Genomic DNA, 22,084 nt, shown 5'->3' with positions numbered 1-22,084 from the left:
GGACCAAAAGTTTCTAGTGTTTTTCTTCCATCATTCTTTCCGCATCTTGTTGTTCCATTATTTCTTTGTGCTACGTATCCAATTACTAGATTTAATTTTTAATCTGCTTTTTTCAATGCCCTTCCTTGTGTTATGATGTTTTCCCTAGGGCCCTTATTTCTTTACGTAATTCTCTCTTCTTCGCCACTATTTCCACATCGTATGTGTGTTTATTATGCATTGGTTTATCGACTTTCTTAGTTCTTTCCGTGTACTTTTGTAATAAGCAACTATACTCAAGAGTATCTTTGTTAATGCTCATTCCCATATTTTTGATATCTTTTGTCAAATTTGTAATTTTTTCACTGTTCATTCTTAAACTGTTTCTTCCAGGCTCCACAGACACAGTATGTTTCCAAGAGGTTGCCATAGTGGTCTTTTTCAGTTTTATGGTGATTTTCACCATGTTATGGTCACTTCCAGGTGTTTTAATCACCTCGAGGTTACTGATATTTTTCGCAACATTTTCAGAGGTGAAATAATAGTCCAAAATTGAGCTTTGGTCATCTCGTTCCCATGCAGCATTAGGTGGTACGTCGCCTTGTATGTTGCCGTTCAGGATATACATATTTCTAACCTCCATTTCTTCAAGCCAAATGTATTTTTTGTTAGATGTTTTTCTTTTGTTGTTTTTAGCACTACTTTTCGTTTCTATCATTATTATTTCTATATTCATATCTCCACATAGGATGATACTCGTTTGGAATTCTTTCAACATTATTTCTACCAATATTTCGCATATTCCATCAGCAAAGGCCAGTTCACCAACAGCCGGGTGTTGCCAGTATATATTTATGAAATATATTCCTGGATCCTCTTTTAGGCCCTGCCCCCTTGGTTTAATCTCTGTTATCTGTGTATACAGAGACGGATTAGGAGTATTTGTTATTCGAAAACCACTTGATCCCTTGATCAAGGTGATTAGACCTGCCATAGGGCGACCTTTTCGATTACTTATTGCAGGAGAAAAGGCCATTTTGTATCCTTCAGCACTAGGTGGCTTTAAAAGCCACGTCTCCTGTAAGCATACAAAGTCCAAAGTTTCAAGTAGTTCAAGGCCCTTATTGAACACGTGAGCATGTAACATCTGTATTTCAATGAGGCTAGAGTTTGAGCATTAGCTGGATGCCTGAGTCGTCAATGCTCCAGCTAACCAGCCCCATTTCTCCCCATTTCTCTTTTTGTCTATCACACTCTCTTGGGAATCCAGGACTTTTGTGTGTGGTGTGTCGCATCTGAGGGTTATTTTTATTATCTTTCGAGGGCTATGGACGTCCTCCGCTTGGCTTTTATTCGCCTCAGCTTGTACTTCATTTTCTTCTAGCCCCTTCCCTTTTTATTTACTCCTTCATTCTTGATGGTAAAGTTGGATTACTTTGCATTGGCCAGATTCGATTCCCATTTTTTCCCACTTGATTTTTTCTCTGGCCCCATGTTTTTGATTTCTCTCACAACAAATCCTAACTCATTCAGCTTGTTTGTACTTTGCAACAGGATTTTGCTGATTGTTTTTGAGTACATTTTCAGAAGAACTCGGTCCAGGAGATTCTCCTGTATAAATTCCACAGTTTCTATGTCGTTTGATGAGACTGATTTCAAATGTGGGATGTGGTGAAACAGTTGTAGAACATTATATCTACTTAGCATCAATCCATCGTCCCTAGGGACTCTTCTTTCTAATAGTAAGCCATATCCATTCCGTTGTATCTTTTCTACCTCTTGACTGTCCTTTCAGACCTTTAAGCACTTATCAACTCTCCAGTCACTTTCTGTTTCTTTCTGGCATTTCCCTTTATTATCACTATTTGGAAGCTTTTCCTCCATTGAATATTTTCCTTTACTTCCCTGTATCAGGTTCATTTTGCTTTTTAGTTACACTGTTTGAGTTCCTGGAAATGTATTCATTGTAGCTATAATATATTTTCTTTTGTCCTCAATTGTCATGAATTTTCCACTTTCTGATTTTTCACCTCCAGCCATATGATTTTCATTGAAGAGCTTCTTGGGAGTTGTTTCAATTATACATATGTACTTTCTAGCTAAAGTCTGCGGATCTTTTCCAACTTCTATCTTTGGCGACGATTCACTTTCTTTTCTGAGTCAGAGCACCAGACCCTTCGGTCTTCTACTAGAACAATGCTTTCTTGTAGCTACTCGTATTCCTCTTCATCATGTACTGAAAGGTTTAGGAGATCCCCTTCAGTGATCACAACTTCTTTCTCCCCTTCCTTTTGTTTGCTCTCTTCTCGGGTGCTTTTATTCGAGTCGCCCACATCCAAGTTTGATTGTGGTAGCGGTAATTGGCAAGATCTGGTGCTCTTATGATTTTCGGTTTGTATCATCACATTCAATGCCTTGATGTTTCTCATAAACTTACAAGAACTCTTATTATTAGAGTTTTCTCGCCGTGGCATGTTTTTCATCTTTTTTTTTTACACTTGCCTTGCTTTGCCAGGTGTCCATAACAGCCTTTTTGGATAATTCCTTCTTTGCTTTCTCAAAAATTTCAAAATTACCTGTCACCCCCTCTGTTAGTTATCAAATTGGGGTCAATACATGAGCCCTCTGCATTCGCGGAAGTTGAAGGTAGCGCTAGAGATCCGGCATCCTGGCCATTCTGGTTACTTGTCGTTTCTAGGACATTTGTTGGTTTATTAGTGTCACAAATCTTGTCCTGATCAGCCCCTCCATTTCTTGAGCCTGTTGCCTCCCTGTGGAGGCTGGTGCTCATGATGTCAGGGGCTTTTTGAGCACCAGCCGGGAGGGCCTGATTATCAGACTTGCTTAAATTCCTCAATTTAGCACTGTCATCACAGACCGCCTCTTGTTTCTCCTTCCACATTTTTTCCCGTTTCAAGATCGCTAATGCTTCTTTTGCGACCTCAGCCAAAAGTCTTTTGTCCTCTACTTTGTTTTTAAGGAGGTCTTTTAGCATTTTAAGGGAACTCTCATTTTTCTCAGTTTCATTTAGGGTTTCAATTTTCCTTTCTGCTATTTTCATTTCCATCTTTGTCATTTTGGCATTCATTAGTGCAATCAAGGTATTCTGGTCCCTGTAGCTTTCATTGAATTGTTCATATATCTTTGTCAATGGTGCAACTGCTATTGAAAATGCAGACATGATGGTAGGTCTTAATTCATTCAGCGCCTTCTCTATTATCTCATTAGGAGTCCAGTCTTCCCGAACTCCAGGCCGCTTTTCTTGTCTTTGCCCAGCCATCAGTCGTCTTATTTTTGGGAATTCCCTTTGAACAAAGGAAGAGTCCGAAGATGACTCATCTGAGGAAGGGCTTGGGTCCAGGATTTCCTTTTGGAGGATTTTTCCAAGATTTTTTGGCTTTCCTAGCCCTTCCCTTCTATCGGGAACCCCTGTTATTCTAGATCTTTTTTGTGAGCAATTCAATGAGTCCAAGGGGCTAATCTCCATCCTCCTTCGCTTTTGTAACTGTTTTTGCTCATTTGAACCCATTGATTCCACCAAGCTTTTGTTGTTGCTTGCTGTCACAACAGCATCTTGTCTGCTTTTTTTCACACATTGCCAATTTGCTTGTGACATTATGGCTCTCTCGTTTCACCCCTGCAACACTTCTGCTCACTTTTGCGGTCAGCAGTATCAAATCTTTGAGCAACTGATTAACGACCGCAATAGAGTCACAGCGGCCTTCATTCTCCAGGTTCAACTCTTGTGAGGGCTCATTCGCGGACATTTGGTTGTTGAAATTATCCATGATCTGTGGCTCTCGGGCGTTCTCATTATCAGGTGAGAAAACCTCCTCGTCCGCATCCGAGAGCCATTCTTCACACATGTTTATTTCAAGGGTGGCAGGGGTGGCAGATAAGCCTTTCCCACTGTTTTCTGGATTTGGCAAAAGTTGATCTACCATTTTCACTGTTATTTCATCTTGTACAATGTTAGTGTCCATTACTTTTGTTGCTTCCCTCCCTTCTCCATCCTCTTGACAGTCACAATGTTTTGCCACGGCGCTCCATGCCAGCTCTTTCAGCTGTGTCATTTCCCTTGTTACGTTCTTGCCATATTCGAATATATTCAAATTTGAATTTCCCACAAGAGTTGAGTAAACCGAAGACAGGAGGTCTCTGAGAGGGGGCAGTGGCTGAGTTGAGCAATCATCATTGTGACCAGTGTTTTGACTGGATTCAATATCATTATGATTATGTGCATGAGCCCCACACCCGTTCCCCCTTCATCCCTTGCTTATTAGGCTCTGATGTCAACACCAGTGCCTATGTTTGCAGTTTCAACGGGTGCTGGTTCTGAACTACAATGGGTATGAGACCCTCCTTCATTCGTGTTTTCAGACCACGCCCCGCCCCTCCACCCCTCTCCATGTTATCATCAGTTACGACTTCACTACAACAGTCAATTGGGTCTCTGGTTTTGCTTGTTGAAACATCCACACCTTTTTTCTCACTTACTTGGGTAAGGCACTTGTCTGCTCTTTGTGTTAGAAATGATGCATGTGCAGGGACGGAGTTGCATCTCTTGAGCTGAGAGCGTGTCACCGGCAAACTTACGATCACGGCTTTCTCAACACTATGACCTCCGTTCGCCTCCATTGGAGTCCGGAGCGCAAGGCGGCCCACCCTGCACACCAGGAACACCAAGAACACTCCCTCGTCACTCCGCATCGCTCCGTGTCTGACAGGGGTTCTTATGCTTATGCTCTGCCTCACAGTGTAGAAAGGAAGAAAACACTGGATTCAGTCCAAACAATGCCGATAGCCTCACACCAAGAACACTCCCTCGTCATTCTGCTACATAGTATTTAGCCACGCGTATCACTCTGAGAGTCTCCCTGTACATCAGACTCACTGGCAGTGATTTTGCTCGCTCTTTCAGGTTGCTTCACGAACACTGCAGCTGAGGTCAGGGTCTCACCACCTGCCCCTCAGACACTCCTGGCCACAACAGGGGAACAAGCATGCCTGGTTTACATAAGGCCTTCCCCTTCTAACCACAGTGGCACCCTGGAGACCCAGATCCCTCGCCTCTTCACCCCAGAGCCTCTGCTGTGCCAGAGGGTAGTGTTTTAGCTCATCGGTCTCCTCCAGCTGGTTTTCTTTCCGCCTCCTTGATGCTCGCCTCCAGAACGCCAGTTCCTTGCAAGTCATGGGTCCCCTGCTGGACTCAGCCATGCAGCCTTCCTGTTGCTGTGTCTCTGCCACTCCCTGCACTGCTGAATGCCCCACCTTTATACACCTGCAGCAAATTAACAGGCTGCAGGCGTGTGGTCAGTGTGACGCCTGCCTGACCTTCCATTACCCAATTATCTGGACATGCCTGTCCTTTAGCTCTGAGTGAGTTGGATCTTAAAGGGGCAGTGTGTCTTTTCTTATTCCTTTAAATAGCTTTCAGAGGAAGTGTCGGTGTTTGCATGGGGCTTGGGTCACAATAGCCCACAAATGCACAGGGAGTGTAAGGGATGTCAGTTTCAGGAAAAGGGGGATAAAACGGATTCCTGGGGAGTAGGAATGGGAGAACCGCCAGGTTTCTCATAACAGCTAATGTAGTTCAACAAGTGTGGGCCTCATGTGGTCAAATTTCCAGAGGCCTTTGATGAGACAGACTGTGGCATGGACGACTCTTCTCATTAGTGTCAGGGTGGAGGTGAGTAGGTCAGAGATCACAGCGTTTCCACCATATGGGTGAGAAAGGACGAGGGTCTGCAACGTGGATTGGAAGTTATTGTCTAGAACGAAGGTCTTGATTTTCCACAGGAGAGTGGGTGCCAGACTGTCTAGGTTTTCCTTGCTATGTGCATTTTGAAGGAGAGATGGCTGTCAATGTGAAATCCCTGGGACTTGGCACATAGTGTCAACTGTGGGATGAAACTATCTAGGTTCGTGGTGGACAACCAGGTCTGTGTGTGTGTTGGGTGTTATTGGAGAGGAGGAGGTGTTCTGTTTTGGTGGGGTTCACTTTGAGGTATGAACTGGACATCCAGGTTTGTACCAGAGTGAGGAAGAGCTTGAGGTGGTGACTGTCTTTAATGGAAGAAATGTTGAGGTAGAGTTGAGTATCATGTGAGTTTGGGTGGATGTCTATGTTTTGGCTGGCAGGGAATGATCCCAAGGGCAAGAGGATTGATTCTTGTGGGACTCCACAGGTGACAGGTAGTAGAGGTGACGAGGTGATCTGGAGCTATCCATCTGGACAAACTGGTGCTGATCTTCTAGATATGAGGTCAACTATTAGGGTAGGTCTCAACAATACCAATGCGGTTGTGTAGTATGTCAATGATGGTTTTAAGATTTGCTGTTTTGAAGCATTCGAAGAGATCAAGGAGTAGCATGTGGCAGGGCTGTCCATCATTGAGAATGTGGTGAGAATCGTCGACTGCTTGGATGGTGGCAGTCTGCATATTGCATCTGGGCCTGAAGTCAGATTGGTAGGTTTTTAGTAGGTTCTGTGTGTCGATGTGTGCTTGAAGGTGAGTGGCTACAGCTCTTTCGAGGATCTTGCCTAGGAAAAGATGGTGGTGATAACTGCTGAGGTCATCGGGGTCCAGTGTGTGTTTATTTTAGGGGTGGAGTATTTACTCCATTGTGAAATGTTCCATGAGTGAGTGATGCATGAACGATTGATGATAAATAAGAAACAATAGATGATAGGGACATCCAGGCAACAAGTACACTTTCAGGAATCCCAGCGTTAAATCATCCAGTGATGAGTCCTGCAACTTTCATTGTGTCCCGCAAGAGTGTATGTGACACTGATGTTGCCATATCCAATTGTGCCTCCTGCCAGCCTTGGAAAAGCGAGGTCTGCAGAACCAGGTCCATGTCAAGCAAGATACCTATATGGTGTCTGGATTCTTTATCAGATTTCACATTAGAGTGAAAGCAATGCGAGACGCCTGCAAACGTTTGAATGAGACAACTCCCAGTGATTGGGTAGCTGTGCTTGAATCAATCAAACTCTTTTGTTAGTCTTGGGAGTGGAGTTGAAACTCAGCTCCTGATATTTAGGGCCTCATTCCGAGGTTGGAGGTAGCCCCCTTTCCGTATACCGGGTCCGTATGTATGGGGACTTACCGGGTCATTCCAACCTTGGAGGACCCGGTATTTCCCCATTCAGGGAAGCCATCCCCATTCGAGCCCCCAAAGGGCTCAATGGGAATGGGGAGGGAGCTAATAACGGGCCCGTTATTAGCTTCCTGGTCCTTTAGCGGCTCCTTAGCGGGACCCGCTAAAGGACCTCGGAATGCGGCGGTAAGGGGTTAACGGCACCGGCATCCTTACCGGCGCCGTTAACCCCTTAACGCCGCACTCAGAATGAGGCCCTTAGTGTGAGGATCTAAAGACAATAGGCTATACTGTGCCTCTCAAGGTAAGTCGATTCTGGGACAAGCCCCACCGCAGGAAAGAAGAAGCTGTCCCAAGATGAATCTTGAAGAAGCACTCAATGGAACCCTTCCAAGACTTCCTTCTAAGGTAAAGGTTAGCCAGTATGTGCACACGCCAGCCTTCGATGAAATGAAAGATGCACGCCAACGAGCGTCCAGGTGTGACTGGGGAAATCAAGCTCTCCAGATGCTTTGCTCTCCAGATCCTTTGCCCTGAGGGACCTGGCTGTTATCCTGACACTAGAAGGCATATTTATCAGAACCCTCAGAGCAACAATAGCCATGTGGTTGTGATAAGCACCACGAAAGGGACTCCCAAGATGGTCTGTTCCCCCAAAGGCAGCAACTTCAAGGCTATGGGGCATCCCATAGTCCTCCACAGCATTGGAGAACAAACAGTGCAATTGGAGCACAGGCGGGAAGCCTCAGTGCCCTCCTCCTAATTATACCTTCCAAATGCATACAATTTCGCCAGCACCCAGGGTTGCATCATATCAACCCCATACAATTCCAGGACCACTTTACCCTCATACAACTTAACTATGGGAATCAGCGATAACCTATCATATTTATTACTTTTCTTCGTCATTTGGCCGGCCAATAAAGTCGTTTTGTTTACTAGAAAGTCCCATAGATTACGCTTTATTGGTTTACCTGATATCAGGAAAACCAAAAAAGTAAGATCTCCAAAATGGACAATCTTTCTTTGTTCACACGCCAAATAAAATTATTAGGTTTTTAACCCACAGTAAACTGTAGGGTTTTTGTTTCACCATCTTCATTTGTAAGCCATTATCTGAGGCATATGAGGCAAATGCATCTATAACTTGTTGGAGTACTATGCAGGTGCAATCAAAAAGCAGAAGGTCATCCACATAGGAGATGCAAATATTTCTAAACTCTGCCAATTTAGGGGAAACAAAAGATGCCTCCATCAACATCAGCCATAAAAGGATTAAAAAGGCAGGGTGCCAACACACACCCATGCCTTGGGCCGGCCTTTGTCTCAATTGTACGAGATAGTTGACCTTTCCTCTCTAATTGTATCTGTATGTTGGAGTTTGCATGCAATTTTATCAAAGTCCTCAAGATCCCATCAGGAATATCCTATCTGGCTAACTTCCTCCATAGCTGACTCCGATCCACCAGATCAAACGCTCACGTAAGATCTATTAACACTGTACTCAGACTCATACTTTTTAGCCCAGGCAAGCTCTTCTAGACAACGGACAAAAAAGCCCTTTAGGGAAGTTCCATGCATACGGCGAACCCCAGTTTATTATTTTTTTAATGATAGCTGTTTCCATGGCCCATGATTCTAGATGTTTTCATGAAAAGGATGCAAATATCTTACTGTCAGCGTCCATTAGCATTATGGGCCTATCATTCTTAGGCTCTGTGTAGGAACCTTTTTTGTGGATCGGAATTAATATGAAGTGCTCCAAGACTGTGGAAAGCAGGCAGTTGCAGGGATCTGTTTAAAGAATACATCCATCACCACAGCCCACACTTCCGGTGCCACTTTAAATAGCGAATTCGAGAGCATGTTCAGGCCCATAACTCTGGACGAGCTAGCCCTCAGTATTTTGTCCCTAACATCATCACTATCAAAATCCTTATAACATGTATCTGTCCTTCACTTAACTGATCAAGGACACTATTCCCCATCATCAGTGAGCCATATTTACCCTCACAATACTGAGCTCACTCAGACTCTGAAATCATACTCACATGGACAGAGGCTTGACTTGACCCTATATTATTAATGATTTGCCAGAAATTAATATCATCCTTCCTCTTCAATATATTCACCATGTATTCACTGTCATTTTGTATTAATTCCCACCTGCAATTGTTGACCCTGTTATGACAGGGTTCTTTGACTCTTCTTATAGCCTGATAATATTCTGATTCCCTCCCTGCCTCCGACAGAATTGGTCTGCCAGAGTTTCCTCAGTAAACCCATAGAAGAACTCCAGTGTGAACACACACTGTTTCCACTCATAATTGGCATGACATCATTTCTTGTAGTCTCAGACTAAAACCTAGCATGTTCTGCTCATTCAACCTAATCCTGTTCCTTGCAAATTTGGCCATGACTTCCCCTTCATACTAGATTGATAAGCAATAATTCTATTGTCAAAAGATCACGAACGCGCAGCACAGTTTCCTCCTCTCTAAAATGCCTACAATGCTGATATGGACCATGGTCTACATAAACATAATCAATTATAGAATCTAATGCATCATTAGGACATTTTGAATTGGCTGGTATATCACCATGTATAATCCCATTCAGCCATTTTAAGCCTAATAAACGACAAACTGGCCACCCGCATCCTACCATTCACCAATGTCTAAGTATTATTATTCATTAAACTCCAGGATCCTGAATCATCCTCTTGATTATCTGAGAACCTGCAAGTAGAGCTAAAGTCCCCCCAAAAGTGATATGACCCTTTGTGTGCTTTGCCGCCCATCCCTCAACAAAGATTTTGAGTCTCTCAAGGAATATTTGTAGGGTTGCTACAGTTTCATGTCAATAGATGTTAACAATCAATATAGTTGTAACAACCCGATCAGAACCTATTTCCAATTCTATATCCAATGCACCTTGCTGAATGTCATTCGACTCTTTCATACATCCCGCTGTTATCAGAACACGAGTGGCACCCTTTCCCTACTCGATCCCACTGTTTGAAATACCACAGATATGAACTGGGCTTGAAATCCTTAGTGGGGAGGGCAAACTGGAAGCTCCTTCTCTCTATGAAGATCTTGCAATCTTAATGAATTTAAATAGGGTGGAAACTGTGAAGCAGTTTGGGGCATATTGCATGGATCTCTTACAAGGGCTTGGTTTTATGAAGGACGGCTTAGTGTTAAGGCCAGCGGGTGTTACGTTGGCCTTATTTAGAGCAGATTGGTGTACCATGATTGATACAATGCATAGATATAGCTCAGTGATACATCTGAAGAATGAGCACAAAAACCTGGGTATGTTAACAACTTACTTACAATGTTTTCCTGATGACTACGCTTGTAACACTCTATTGAGGTTTCGCTTCAATTTGATACCAACACGAGAGATTCTAGTACGTAGGGGGTCAGATTCCTAAGGTATGAGCATATTGGTGCTTTAGTGATGATGTCAATAAAATGGAATCTTGGAATCATTTGATGTTGCACTTCATGTTGATGTTTACCTTTTTTAGATTATTGCAGTTTAGAAAATTGGTTTTTAATCTCATTTATATAGCTAATGAATGCCTGTGGCAGAAATTGCGACTTTGGAAGCTACATCTGTAGCAATTGCCCTATGGGGTTTTATTAATAATTGAAAACTCAATGATCTAGATAGAGTTTAGAACCTTGTATCGTATGTCTATATATTTTGGAAGTAAAATGGATTAACTATTACAAATGATCAGGGTTTTTTGGATGTATTTATGTGGATTTGATATTGAAATGTTGGCAATTAGTATTTATATATGTTTGCTTAATATTCTATGTTGCCCATTCTTGTATTTGATTGATAATGAGCATTTAATTATGCTTATTCATGCCTTTTTACTTTTGTATATTGTATATTACTATGTGTTGTACTTTTTTTTAATTGTAAAGGTTGAATTGTCTTTAAACCACATACAATAAAAAAAGAAACAACTGGAGAACACCTCACATGCATCACAAGGAAATGTTGCTACTGTGGTGACAAAAACCCTTTGAACACTTGAACCTGGCCTAGAAATCTGAGGACTATCTGACCGACCACAAGGTGTTGCAATGGAGCATCAGCCCACCTGCAGCAGGAGCATCGCAGAAGAACGGGCTCTTCTCCGGAATTGCAGCATATGCCTTTCATTGGAACATTGCACTTCTGCGCTGTCAGAGTTCACAGCGTATAAGAGCATGAACTAGAAACTCAACCAAGTAGCATTGCGCTGTCCGCTAAGTAGGCCCACCTCAAGAACTGTAGCACAGAAGAACTCTGAACAAATAACTGTTGTTTAATTAGTTTCCTTTGGTAAGGTGCGGGCTGCCCATACAGATATGCCACCAGCAGGGCTTCTCTTCAAAAAAATATTGTTACTTTTTGAACACTTAAAGAATACAGAGTCTGTTAAACAGCGGCAAGGCTAATGCCACTTTAACTTTGTGGTAAATTAGGCTTCTCCTTCTTTCTAGGAAAATTGAACTGTGTGTTCTTGCATTTGCTGCTGTGTTAAAAAATTGGGCTTTTCCTTCTTTCTAGGAAAGTTGGACCCGTGTATTCCTGTATTTACTGCTGAGTTTAAAATAATTTGGTTTTTCCCTCTTTTCTAGGAAAGTCGAACCTGTGTGTTCTTGCATTTGCTGGCGTGTAAAAAAATAGGGCTTTTCCCTCTTTCTTGTAAAGTTTAACCTGTGTGTGCCTGCATTTGCTGCTGTGTTTAAAATTAGGCTTTTCCCTTTTTTCTAGGAAAATCAAACCTGTGTGTTCTTGCATTTGCTGCTGTGTATAACAAATTAGGCTTTTCCCTCTCTTCTGCAAAAGTTGAACCTGTGTTCTTGCGTTTGCTGTTGAGTTTGACAATGTAGGTTTTTCCCTCTATCCCTTTATCTCTGCCATTCCCTCTGTCCTATTATCTCACTTCTAGGTGTCATGCTGTCTTCTATATGATGTAACCTAGGCCTTTTTCCCTTCTTGGACACTTGACTCTAGATTGTGTCATTGCTGTTGGTTGTAGTTGGTGTCGTTCTCTGCAGTTCCTCCCTCTCTCCCTCTGCCCCCCTTCCTTCTCTCCGCACTCTCCCTCAATGGTGCTCTCAATCTCTCCTTTCTTCTCTAATTGCTATTCTATCACCTATCCCTCTGACAAAGTCTGGAAGGAAAACATTCAAGAAAGATCTCCTGGTCTCCAATCCAGGCCTGCCAATCGCTGACACCTATCTCAATGCTTCTTCCAGGCAGACTTTCACTGACATCCTCTCTGTCGTCCCATCGCTGGACCTTTGGATTCCCCGTATGGTCTATCTGCTCTCCCCTTTCTCTTCCTCTCCCATTAATGGTGGCACGCGCTGGGAGGTACTCTTGGCATCCTTCCTGTCCTCTAGGGTCATCATTAATTTCTACCTTAATGGCACTGTCATGGTCCAGGGCTCTCAGCCCAACCATCCACTTCTTGATAGGTGTCTCTGTCTCTCATCAACTTCTTCCCCTCTCCTTTAACTCCTCCTTCTGCCACCTCTCTGGACCCTCTGCCACCTCCAACGTTTGTACCACACTCCTGTACCCCTCCTCTGAAGACCTGCTCCACTTAGCTACCCTCAAATCTCACTCTGCCATCAAACACTCATCTGACATCAGCCACCTTCTTGAAGACCTTGATCTAGACATCCTCGCTCTCCCCGAAATTAGTTTTGACACTCTCCTCTCTGAGGTGTACAAGATCCTCTCTAAGCCCAGGCCTAACCGGCCCGGTGGCGGACATTCCCTGATCTTGCCTGAGTGGGTCCCTGCTACCACCATACCCACTCAGACCTACTCCTCTTTCAAATGCTTTGTCTACAGGCTTGGTGACTCTCCTAGCCTCTGTCTGACTCTGGCCACCATCTACCGGCCCACTGGCCAGGTCTCCCACTTCCTCTCAGAATGAGCTGACCTCACCTCTTCTCCTGTTGCCTCCTCCAGGCTTCTACTCCTTTGAGACTTTAATATTCACATCAACTCCTCTGATGTGGTCTCTGGACTCTTCTGCAACCTCTGTGACTCTATCCCTATCCATTCTTCCTTCCGGTTCAATGCACTCAGACAGGCACACCTTGAACGCTCTCATCTCTTCAGACATCCCCATCTCCAACCCTCTCACTACTCCTCTCTCTTGGTCTGATCATGCTATCCTGTCCTCTCACCTGGACCTCCTGGGTCTGCAGACCTGGCTCTGGCTCTGGACTGGTTGACGTCCTTCCGCTCAGACCGACCTTCCCAGTGTCAACTGGCCCCTTTTCTCTTCACCATCTCACTCTCCACCTGCGTAGTCCTTCAGGCTCCATCCTCTCGCCTTGGCTTTTCAACATCTGCCTCGCCCCTCTAGCCCATTTGATCTCCACCTTCTCCTCTAACTTCCAGTGTTATGCAGATGACACTAAGCCCCCGCCCGTACTGCCAGCCCCCATCTCCGTCATTTGACCTATGAAGCGAGTGTCAGTTGCTGCTCTTGCCCCCACATTCATTCCCCCTCCTACTCCGGCCACCGACTCTCACTCTGACACAGCCCTTACTATCCTTCAACTCTCCATCTACAACACTCTGGACATGCTTCGCCCTGACATGAAGATCCACATGAAACCTGCCACCAAGTGCAATTCCTGGTATGACTCCGACCTGGCCGCTCTGAAACTCAAGTGCAGAGTGGCAAATCAGAAGTGGCAGGCTTCAAGCACATCCTCTGACAAACTGGCCTGCCTCCTGCTCCAAAGGCAATACGGGCTCTCCACCTGCTCAAAGAAGAGAGCCTATATCCAAGCCTGCATCTCTGCATCCACTAACAACATGGCTGAACTTTTCACAATCTGCAAGAAACTCAACAACCCTATTGCAGTCTCCACCTGTCCTCTGCTGTCCCTGGCACTATGCACTTCTCTCTGGCATCTCACTTCATTTCTAAAACTCAGGACATCTTTTCCACACTCTCCTCTACTCCTCACCCATCTCCCTCAATCGCCCTCAGGCCCCCCTTGGGTCCTCTCTCCCCTCCCCTCCTACTCTGCTCTTTTTCTCCCATAACACCTGATGAGGTTTCTAGACAAGTCTGCTCTATGAAAGTATTATCCAAACAGGTGCTCCCCTGCTCCTCCTGAACTATCAAGAACAACATTGTCTCCCTTGCTCAAGCCTTGGCTGACTTCTGCAATCACTCCTTTACCACTGGATCCTTCCCCTCACTTCTTAAGCACTCCCTTGTGCATCCTCTCCTCAAAAAGCCTTCTGCCGACCCTTCCTGTCTGGCAAACTACCGTCCTATCTCCATTGCCCCCTTCCTGGGCAACCTCTTGGAGAAGCTGGCCATCTGCCAGTTTATCCACCACACTGAATTGGTTGGTTGTCTCGATGACCACCAGTCCCGCTTCAGAGCTGCCAGAGGCACGGAAACTGCTCTTCTAACACCTGTGAAGATCTGCTCTCTAATCTCAATACCAGCTCTCCTTTGGTTCTCCTCCTTCTTGACCGTTCCTCTGCTTTTGATACAGTCAATCATGCTACCCTGATAAATCAGCTCTGTGATACCCTTGGCATCATGGACCTGGCTCAGAACTGGTTGACGACCTTCCTCTTGGACCGACCTTCCCAGGTTCAACTGTGCCCTTTTCTCTCCGCCATCTCATTCTCCACCTGCAGAGTCCCTCAGGGCTCCATCCTCTCGCCTTGGCTTTGTCAACATCTACCTGGCCCCTCTAGCCCATTTGATCTCCACCTTCTCTTCTAACTTCCAGTGTTATGCGGATGACACACAGCTCTCCTTCAAGCTTTCCTGCTCTGCCTCATCCTCTTCCTCTCTCATTCCTGACTGCCTGTCTTCTATTCAGGCATGGTGCACTGCTAACAGTCTCTGCCTTAATGCCAGTAAGACAGAGATCCTTCTCATTGGGACCCCTGCTCCCTCTTTCTCTCCCACACTCTGGCTGCCATCGATGGGCCCCCTCTCATCACCCTCCTGTGAGGCAAAGAATCTTGGTGTCATCTTTGACTACTCTTTCACCTTCTCTGCTCACATCACAAACCTTGCCAAGAAGGCCCACTTCCAGCTGCACCTCTTCAGAGGCATTCTCCCTTTGCTCACCTTCCCCCAGAACCGCAATGTCTCCAGAGATCTGGTCCACTCCAGGATGGACTACTGCAACAGCCTCTTCCTAATTCTGTCTAACTCCTCCCTTCGCCTACTTCAACTAATCCAGAATAGGACTGCAAGACTTATCCTTGGCCTTAAACCCAGGGACCGTATCGCTCCAGCCCTAAAATCTCTTTACTGGCTCCCAGTTGCCCTGAGGATCAGGTTCAAGACCCTCTGCATCACCCATAAGGCTTTCTGGTGCATGGGACCCCTCTACACCCAACACTCTCTCGCTAAATACCTTCCTGCAAAAGCCCATCGGCCGTCTAGCTCTAACTCTGCATATAAAATGCTTTTCCAAGCAGAGAGTGGGGGGAAGGTGTCTGTATCTCCGTCTGGAATGACCTCCCTGCCCCTCTCAGACTTGAGCCGGATCGCCTTCAGTTCCGAAAGCTTACTGAGACCTACCTTTTCGCTTCCTGCTTACCTCGCCCCCTCCATCTTGGCTCCCAACCCCCGCCCATATAAAATGGTTCGCTCGGCCCAATAATTTGGGCTGCCGAGCCGTTACTCCACCCTGCCCCCGTTCCAGCCCTTGGAACAGGGTATTAACGCCACATTATATTTATTACCTGATCAACAAATACCAACACCTTGGCATCAAAGAAAACATTGTTTGTTACTTATTAGTCATGAAATCCAAAAGAGGAAAGACACATAATCATAACAAAAGCTTTTTGATGGGGGTTATATTGCAAGATTTGTGTGCTTCATTGGTGGTGAAACACATAACAACTTGAGGTACTTCTACTGCCACATTTGAAATGTACTTTGTAGCTTGCATTACTGCACACTGCAATACTGCAATTAATTCTCCACCACTGTATAGTAATCACAAAGGTCTTCAACTTATGTCACAATCTATTTTTTGGAGCTGTTAAATGTCACCTTTACCTTTTTTGCAACCATTAGGGAGGCATTCAATCCCAAGAGTATATTGCAACACTGGATTGCAGAGTAAATATAGAAAACCTCAATCAGTTATCATGCCTTCAGGTGATTTATAAAAATAGATGCAACTGTCACCTTTTCTCGTTTTGTTGCAGATTCTCGACAAATAGAAGTCTATAATCTTCTGCGAGCAATGCAGGCGGGAAACCTGCACTCCCAGCTCATTGCAACAGATGCCGAAAAGACCCTCCTCGGGCAAAAGAAAGCAAAAGTGGCAGTTCTCATCTCTGGGACAGGTGGGATTTTAACTGCCCTATGATATTTTTGATTCTTTGTGAGTCTAGGGCATAATGTTTGTAAAGTGTGTGATAGGGTGACTGGGTGACGGTCACAAAGAGACTGACACAAAGGTATGTTTCAGCAAGAAAAGATGGTTTTATTTTGAGAACAATACCAAAGGTATCATAGAAAAGTGTTTCAGTGAAAGCCCCCCCAAAAAGTCTCTTAAAACAGTTCCATCCTACTCCTACTACACTGTCTAATCGATAGCCCTTGCTGGTTTGCATAGTTTCTAAACCTTTGTTGGTTCAGTACAGTGGTAGGCCTTCCGCTTACAGAATGCTCCGTGCACGAGTCTATAGGTCTCCCCCAGGATATCGAAGACTGGGTGAGTCTTCACAGTACTGACCCACTCTGCCAGGCCCTTGGAGTGAAAACTGGGGCGCCTTACATTGGGTGACAACCTTCCTGCTCTAGGGTCATGATCCCAGGACACTTCCTTGCTGACCATCTCTTAGTGTAAATTCCCTGACCCCACAGTGAGACTGCACTGTCTCGAACCTCCTCCTGCCTCTCCTAATTTCTGACCTTGACTGGCCTAGTTTTCTGGAATCTCCCTACTCTCACTGCCTAGAAGAAATATGTGTCCTCACCCCCCCTCCTCAGATATAATTTTGGTATCCCCCCTCAAGGTCTTCTCTCTCCACATCGATGTAAAGGGCTTCAACCTCCTTTGCCCTCCTGGTCTGTTGATCAGTAATGGCACTTCTGCACCGCCCCCACTCTCACTCTCTCTAGATGGTAATAGGTCTCCTCCAACCTCCTCACAGCTCTCCCTCTTTCTCTGATGGTCTGCCTCCTTCACTTCCACCAACTCTGCTCCTGATGACGGTACCTCTCTCTACCTCCCAACTCTCTTTCTCTGATGGTCCACTTCCTCCTCTCCCTAACAACCGTTGCCGATCTGATGTTTCTCTCTTTTTCCACCCTCATCCAAACTTTCCCTCTGACCTCCATCTCAGACCGCCTGCTCACTTCTCAGTACTCCTCTCGCCCCTCCCCTCCCCAAACGATTTCCTCCAGCTCCACGCTGAGAATTGAACTGGCTGCTTTCCATTGTAGCTATCCCCCTGTCTTTTAATTGTGTTTAAGGATATTGGGGAGACCTGTGTACTGGGGGTTGTGCTCTCTTGTGTTTGGACCATGCGTTGCTGAACACGTGTGTTTGAAGGGGGCTGGACTGAGATTACATAAGGCCATCCGTCATCTTGGATTTCCGTGAGGGCATGCACCTAAATGGGGTCTCCTGTCCTGTCCCTCGAATGCCTACTGTCCTTGAATGTGTCAATCTGGATCCCTCTGCGTACTCAGCCTGTGCGTTTGAAGTCAGGACATTCTGTGGTAAGTAGGTGAAGCTCCCTGTGCCTGTTACAGTACTTTAGTCGCTGGTGTGTTCACGGCAATGCTAGTAAAGCTGGGGAAATGGGTTTTGTTTACTTCCTCAACTGTGCAGTCCATGCAAATCACTTCTTCCTTCATTGGGTGAAACATTGACACTGAGGGACCACCCCACTGGGGGTTGCCAAGGTCAGGCAGGTGTCTTTGTCACAAATGTTACAAACAATCTTAATCTGGGAGAAAAGGAATGTATGGGAAGGGTGAGGGCGAAATTAAACTGTGTGTATGTGGTCGGGGTGGAGGAGCGGGGTAGTATGGAGGGACAGGCGTGAAAACACCTGAATGTAAAAAAAAAGTTATTTGCTTTTTGGGTGATTTAAGGGCCGCACAAAATCGACCGAAATAAATTAGCCTTTTATATGTGCGGCCTTCAAAAAGTGGAAAAAAGACATAGAACCTCCTTCCCCTCTCTTCTTTCTTTCTTTTCTCAATCTCCTCCCCACTTCCACCCTTGACACCTGTTTTCCATCTCAATTCCTTTCACCCAATATGCCTTCTTGCCTTCCTCTACTCCTCCCTTCTTTGCAGATGTGTAACCCTTGGCATAGCTCTTTGGTTCTATGTCTTTTTTTCTGCTTTTTGGAGGCCCCACATAAAAAGACCAAATGAACTAGTAGAGGAAGGATGAAAGAAGAGACAGGAAAGGAGTACAAAAGTGGGGATTTGGGGAAAGTGATGAGGACGCCCAGAAGGAGTTCTGAGAAGAAGAAAAGAAGTATCAAATAGGATTTAGGCAGAACTGAGGCAGGGAAGTAAGTGAAAGAAGTGAAGGGAATTAAAGAAAAAGAATGCAGGAGAGAATGCTGAAGAAAACCAGAAGGGAGTTGAGCAAAGAGAAAGACGGCCCAGTGGAGTAACTAATAGGGAGGGCAGGCGAGAAAGTGAAGGAGCGGTAGATGCAGACAGATTATACACAGCAGAGTCAAAAGGAGTGCCACACTAAAAATATCTCAGGGTCAAGAGGAGGGCAGAATCAGAGGAGAGAAGAGCGATCAGGTGACCGTGAAGACTGTGGAGAAAAGGAGGAATCGAAAGAGCGTGCAGTGGAGAGTGGAATGAGGAATGATAAGAGACAAGCAACTCTCTGATACACAATTCGAAAGTGGCTAAGAACACCTAGTTTTAAATCAAAATGTAGATAGTTCCAGTTTTCAGAGCTAGGAAATAGCTCATTAATAGTTTAGATCAGGTTGGGGGTGCAGAGCAGAAATAGCTGACTCTGGTATCAAAAGTCAGAAATATAGATAAGATAAAGACAACGTGTCTATATTTCCTGGGCACTCCCGTCCCCTGCACACCTCGATTTACTGAACATACATTTCAGTCAAAGTTTTTAGATCAATTTGTATACTGTTGTATATTAATATGCTGAACCATAAGTAGAGTGAACACTTGTTAGAATGTTTTTAATTAATCCAATCTGGTAGTTTATTCACAATGTCTAATATTTAGACATGTCTTTTTGTTAATCATGATATGTTATATCACACATTATAATCAACCGATCAGAGACATCATTTCTCACATCAATTTCAATTACATTGATTTCTTTGATACATCATTTCTTGTACAAATATTCAAAACAAACATAAGTGTTAAGGAAAGCGCGACACGTTTCAAGAGAAATCTCTCTTCCTCAGGAACAAACAATTATATTTCGTCTTCAATTTTCTCTTTTCTATAAAAAAAATTGCAAACAATCACGTGTTAGTTTGGGCTTTCAATGCTGAAAGATAGAGCAACTGTCCCCGAAGAGAATTAGTGGGTACTTCACCTTTGAACTTTGTGCTTTTAGAGATCACCGTCACAGTCACTTAGTCTTTGGGTAGACCTGTTGAATACATATTTATACTGTTTTACTATATGTTAGTGCTGCCAAATGAGTTTGAGTGGCTAAAAATATATAGGGAGAATCCTTTACCTTGTCAACATATTCCATCGTCGTTGGAGATTGTCTATTGAATGCGCTTCCTCTCAGTTGTGAAACCTCTTTCAATTTTAATGGCACTAGTAATAGCCTGAAAAATATATGGGTGTAATGTTCATGTGTTCATTTTATAACTACCTCCATAGCTTACGTCAGGGAGGCTCAGTCATGGCATCTCGATATAATACTCACCAACATGTACTGTGGTAATGCTGGTAGAGAACTACGTCCTCCACATGGACTTAAGTGTTGGTCTTAATGTCTCTTGTGCCGGTTCATTCAAACCTGTTTGTAGAATGCGAGCACGGTGAGTTCTGGAAACGTAGTGTTTTCTACATTGACCTTACTCGCAATTTATGTTGTATCTGTGACTATGTCCAGACATTCCAGATATTTTAAGAATACATACTCACCAAACAATGCTCTTGGTGTTATGTTGGTCTTCTGATACGGACTTGTATAGATGTTCACTATTTCTTGGTGCTGCGCTTGTCCCTAAGAGTAAGCGTTAGCGCGCTCGTTAATCAGGGCACCTGATCTAGCTACGAACAGAATTAACAATATGCAGAGACTCTCGAGTACGTTGTACTTCTCTTACTTTGTTTGTTACAAATAAATGCCTACAATCCATAATATGTTGGTGAGTATTATATGTAGATGCCATGACTGAGCCTCCCTGACGTAAGCTATGGAGGTAATTATAAAATGAACACATTAACATTACACCCATATATTTTTACGGCTATTACTAGTGCCATTAAAGTTGAAAATGTTTTCACAACTGAGAGGAAGCGCATTCAATAGACAATCTCCAAGGACAATGGAATATATTGACAAGGTAAACGATTCTCCCTATATATCATGGGTATTTAACTGTAAAGAGCCTGGAAGTATCTTGGCGGGAAGACGGGGTGGTCCTCCCAAACCACAGATTGCGGGGCTATTCTTGCTCACTACACTTGCTACGTCAGAGCAATATAGGACTGGAATTCCTAAAATGAAAGCCTGCAGTTGACCCTTACCTTGTCCCTGTTTGTAGTGTCACTGCAGGTGGAAGGTACCATTTATTTGTGGAAAGGATTAAGCATGTTAATTACAATTAAAGGCGGGCGGCACCAGATACGTTGGAAGTTTCAGTCCACTTCAGATTTTTCAATGCACAAATAATGTCTGAAATAGACCATAATCACAGTTGTAGAACTTCCTACACTCTACTCTCGAGATAACTTACTCTCGCGATAACTGCCAGCAATGGATGCCCACTGTGCTTTCTCCTTTTTATTCCAATCGTAAAATAAAGCAGGTCATTAAGTGAACTATAATTAAAAAATATTACAGCAACACTTTCCTGAAAGCATTTTGTGTACAAGGTTATGCAATGTTACATTTAGTGAAGGTTTCAAGCTTGTTTCCGGTGTTTAATATAGTGGGCATGTTATGTTTTTGTAAAGCTCGCACACTATGAAATGAATCTCTTTAAGCACTCAACTTTATTTGGCGGGGTTAGTAAAATGGGGCACAGGTAAGTAACGCAATTTCCCCATGATCACACACTTTGGAAAAGTGGGCACGCTAGGATTCCAGCGCACGTTTCATAGTTGCAAGCGTCTAGCGTAGCTGCGTGACCATTCCCCCTTGTGACAGGCGTGAATTGTGTGCATTGTGATGAATTGTGATGGAGCAATGTTTCTCTTATTTGCTGCTGTTTTGAGGTTCACATCTGGAAGCGGTAGTAGCCAGCTGCAAGGAGCCGGACAGCTACGCGCAGGTGTCCCTCGTCATCTCCAACAGGTTTGGCGTGGAGGAGCTCAAGAAAGCGGCGAGGTCGGCCATCGCCGCCCGGGTAAGGAGACACTGAACATCTTTCACAATTCGGTTCATCTGCGATTTCCCATGGGAATGATTGTATTATTTGGTCATTCCGCTCCTAGTGCTTCAGCTGTATAAACAACACTGTGCAATATGTATTGCTGTCAATTTCAAAACATGTTTGCTGCACTAAGCCAAACACTCTTTCAAACCGGACCAGAGAAATTGACAGCATAATAGGATACAATTGGATCAGCGCAACACCACCAAATTGAGTCGGCCTACGAGGACCCAGCAACATCCGAACCCACAGGTATACAAATCTAACGGAATCATAAGTACTGAACCAGGATACAGACCCCACTAACCCAACCCTCAATCTACTGCATACTTAAACCCACAAAAAACACAACCATCTCTCTCCCAGCAATCCGCACGCA

The 22,084-nt window shown here is 44.4% G+C and overlaps 1 protein-coding gene across 2 annotated transcripts in view; it reads left to right on the top strand.

Moving 5' to 3' along the window:
* The window catches only part of LOC138525980 (trifunctional purine biosynthetic protein adenosine-3-like), a 615,458-nt gene that overhangs the window by 433,803 nt on the left and 159,571 nt on the right, over positions 1 to 22,084 (top strand). For both annotated transcript variants that reach the window (XM_069636272.1, XM_069636273.1), the window contains 2 exons: positions 16,327 to 16,467; positions 21,548 to 21,678. In XM_069636272.1, coding sequence (XP_069492373.1) covers positions 16,327 to 16,467; positions 21,548 to 21,678 — 272 coding nt within the window. The remainder of the gene's footprint in view (positions 1 to 16,326; positions 16,468 to 21,547; positions 21,679 to 22,084) is intronic.

This window comes from Ambystoma mexicanum, chromosome 7p (assembly GCF_040938575.1).
Source record: "Ambystoma mexicanum isolate Mex_15411 chromosome 7p, UKY_AmexF1_1, whole genome shotgun sequence".
In the NCBI taxonomy this organism is placed as follows: Eukaryota; Metazoa; Chordata; class Amphibia; order Caudata; family Ambystomatidae; genus Ambystoma; species Ambystoma mexicanum.
The sequence above is the reverse complement of the archived record's forward strand: the minus strand, read 5'-3'. Positions and strand labels throughout refer to the sequence as shown.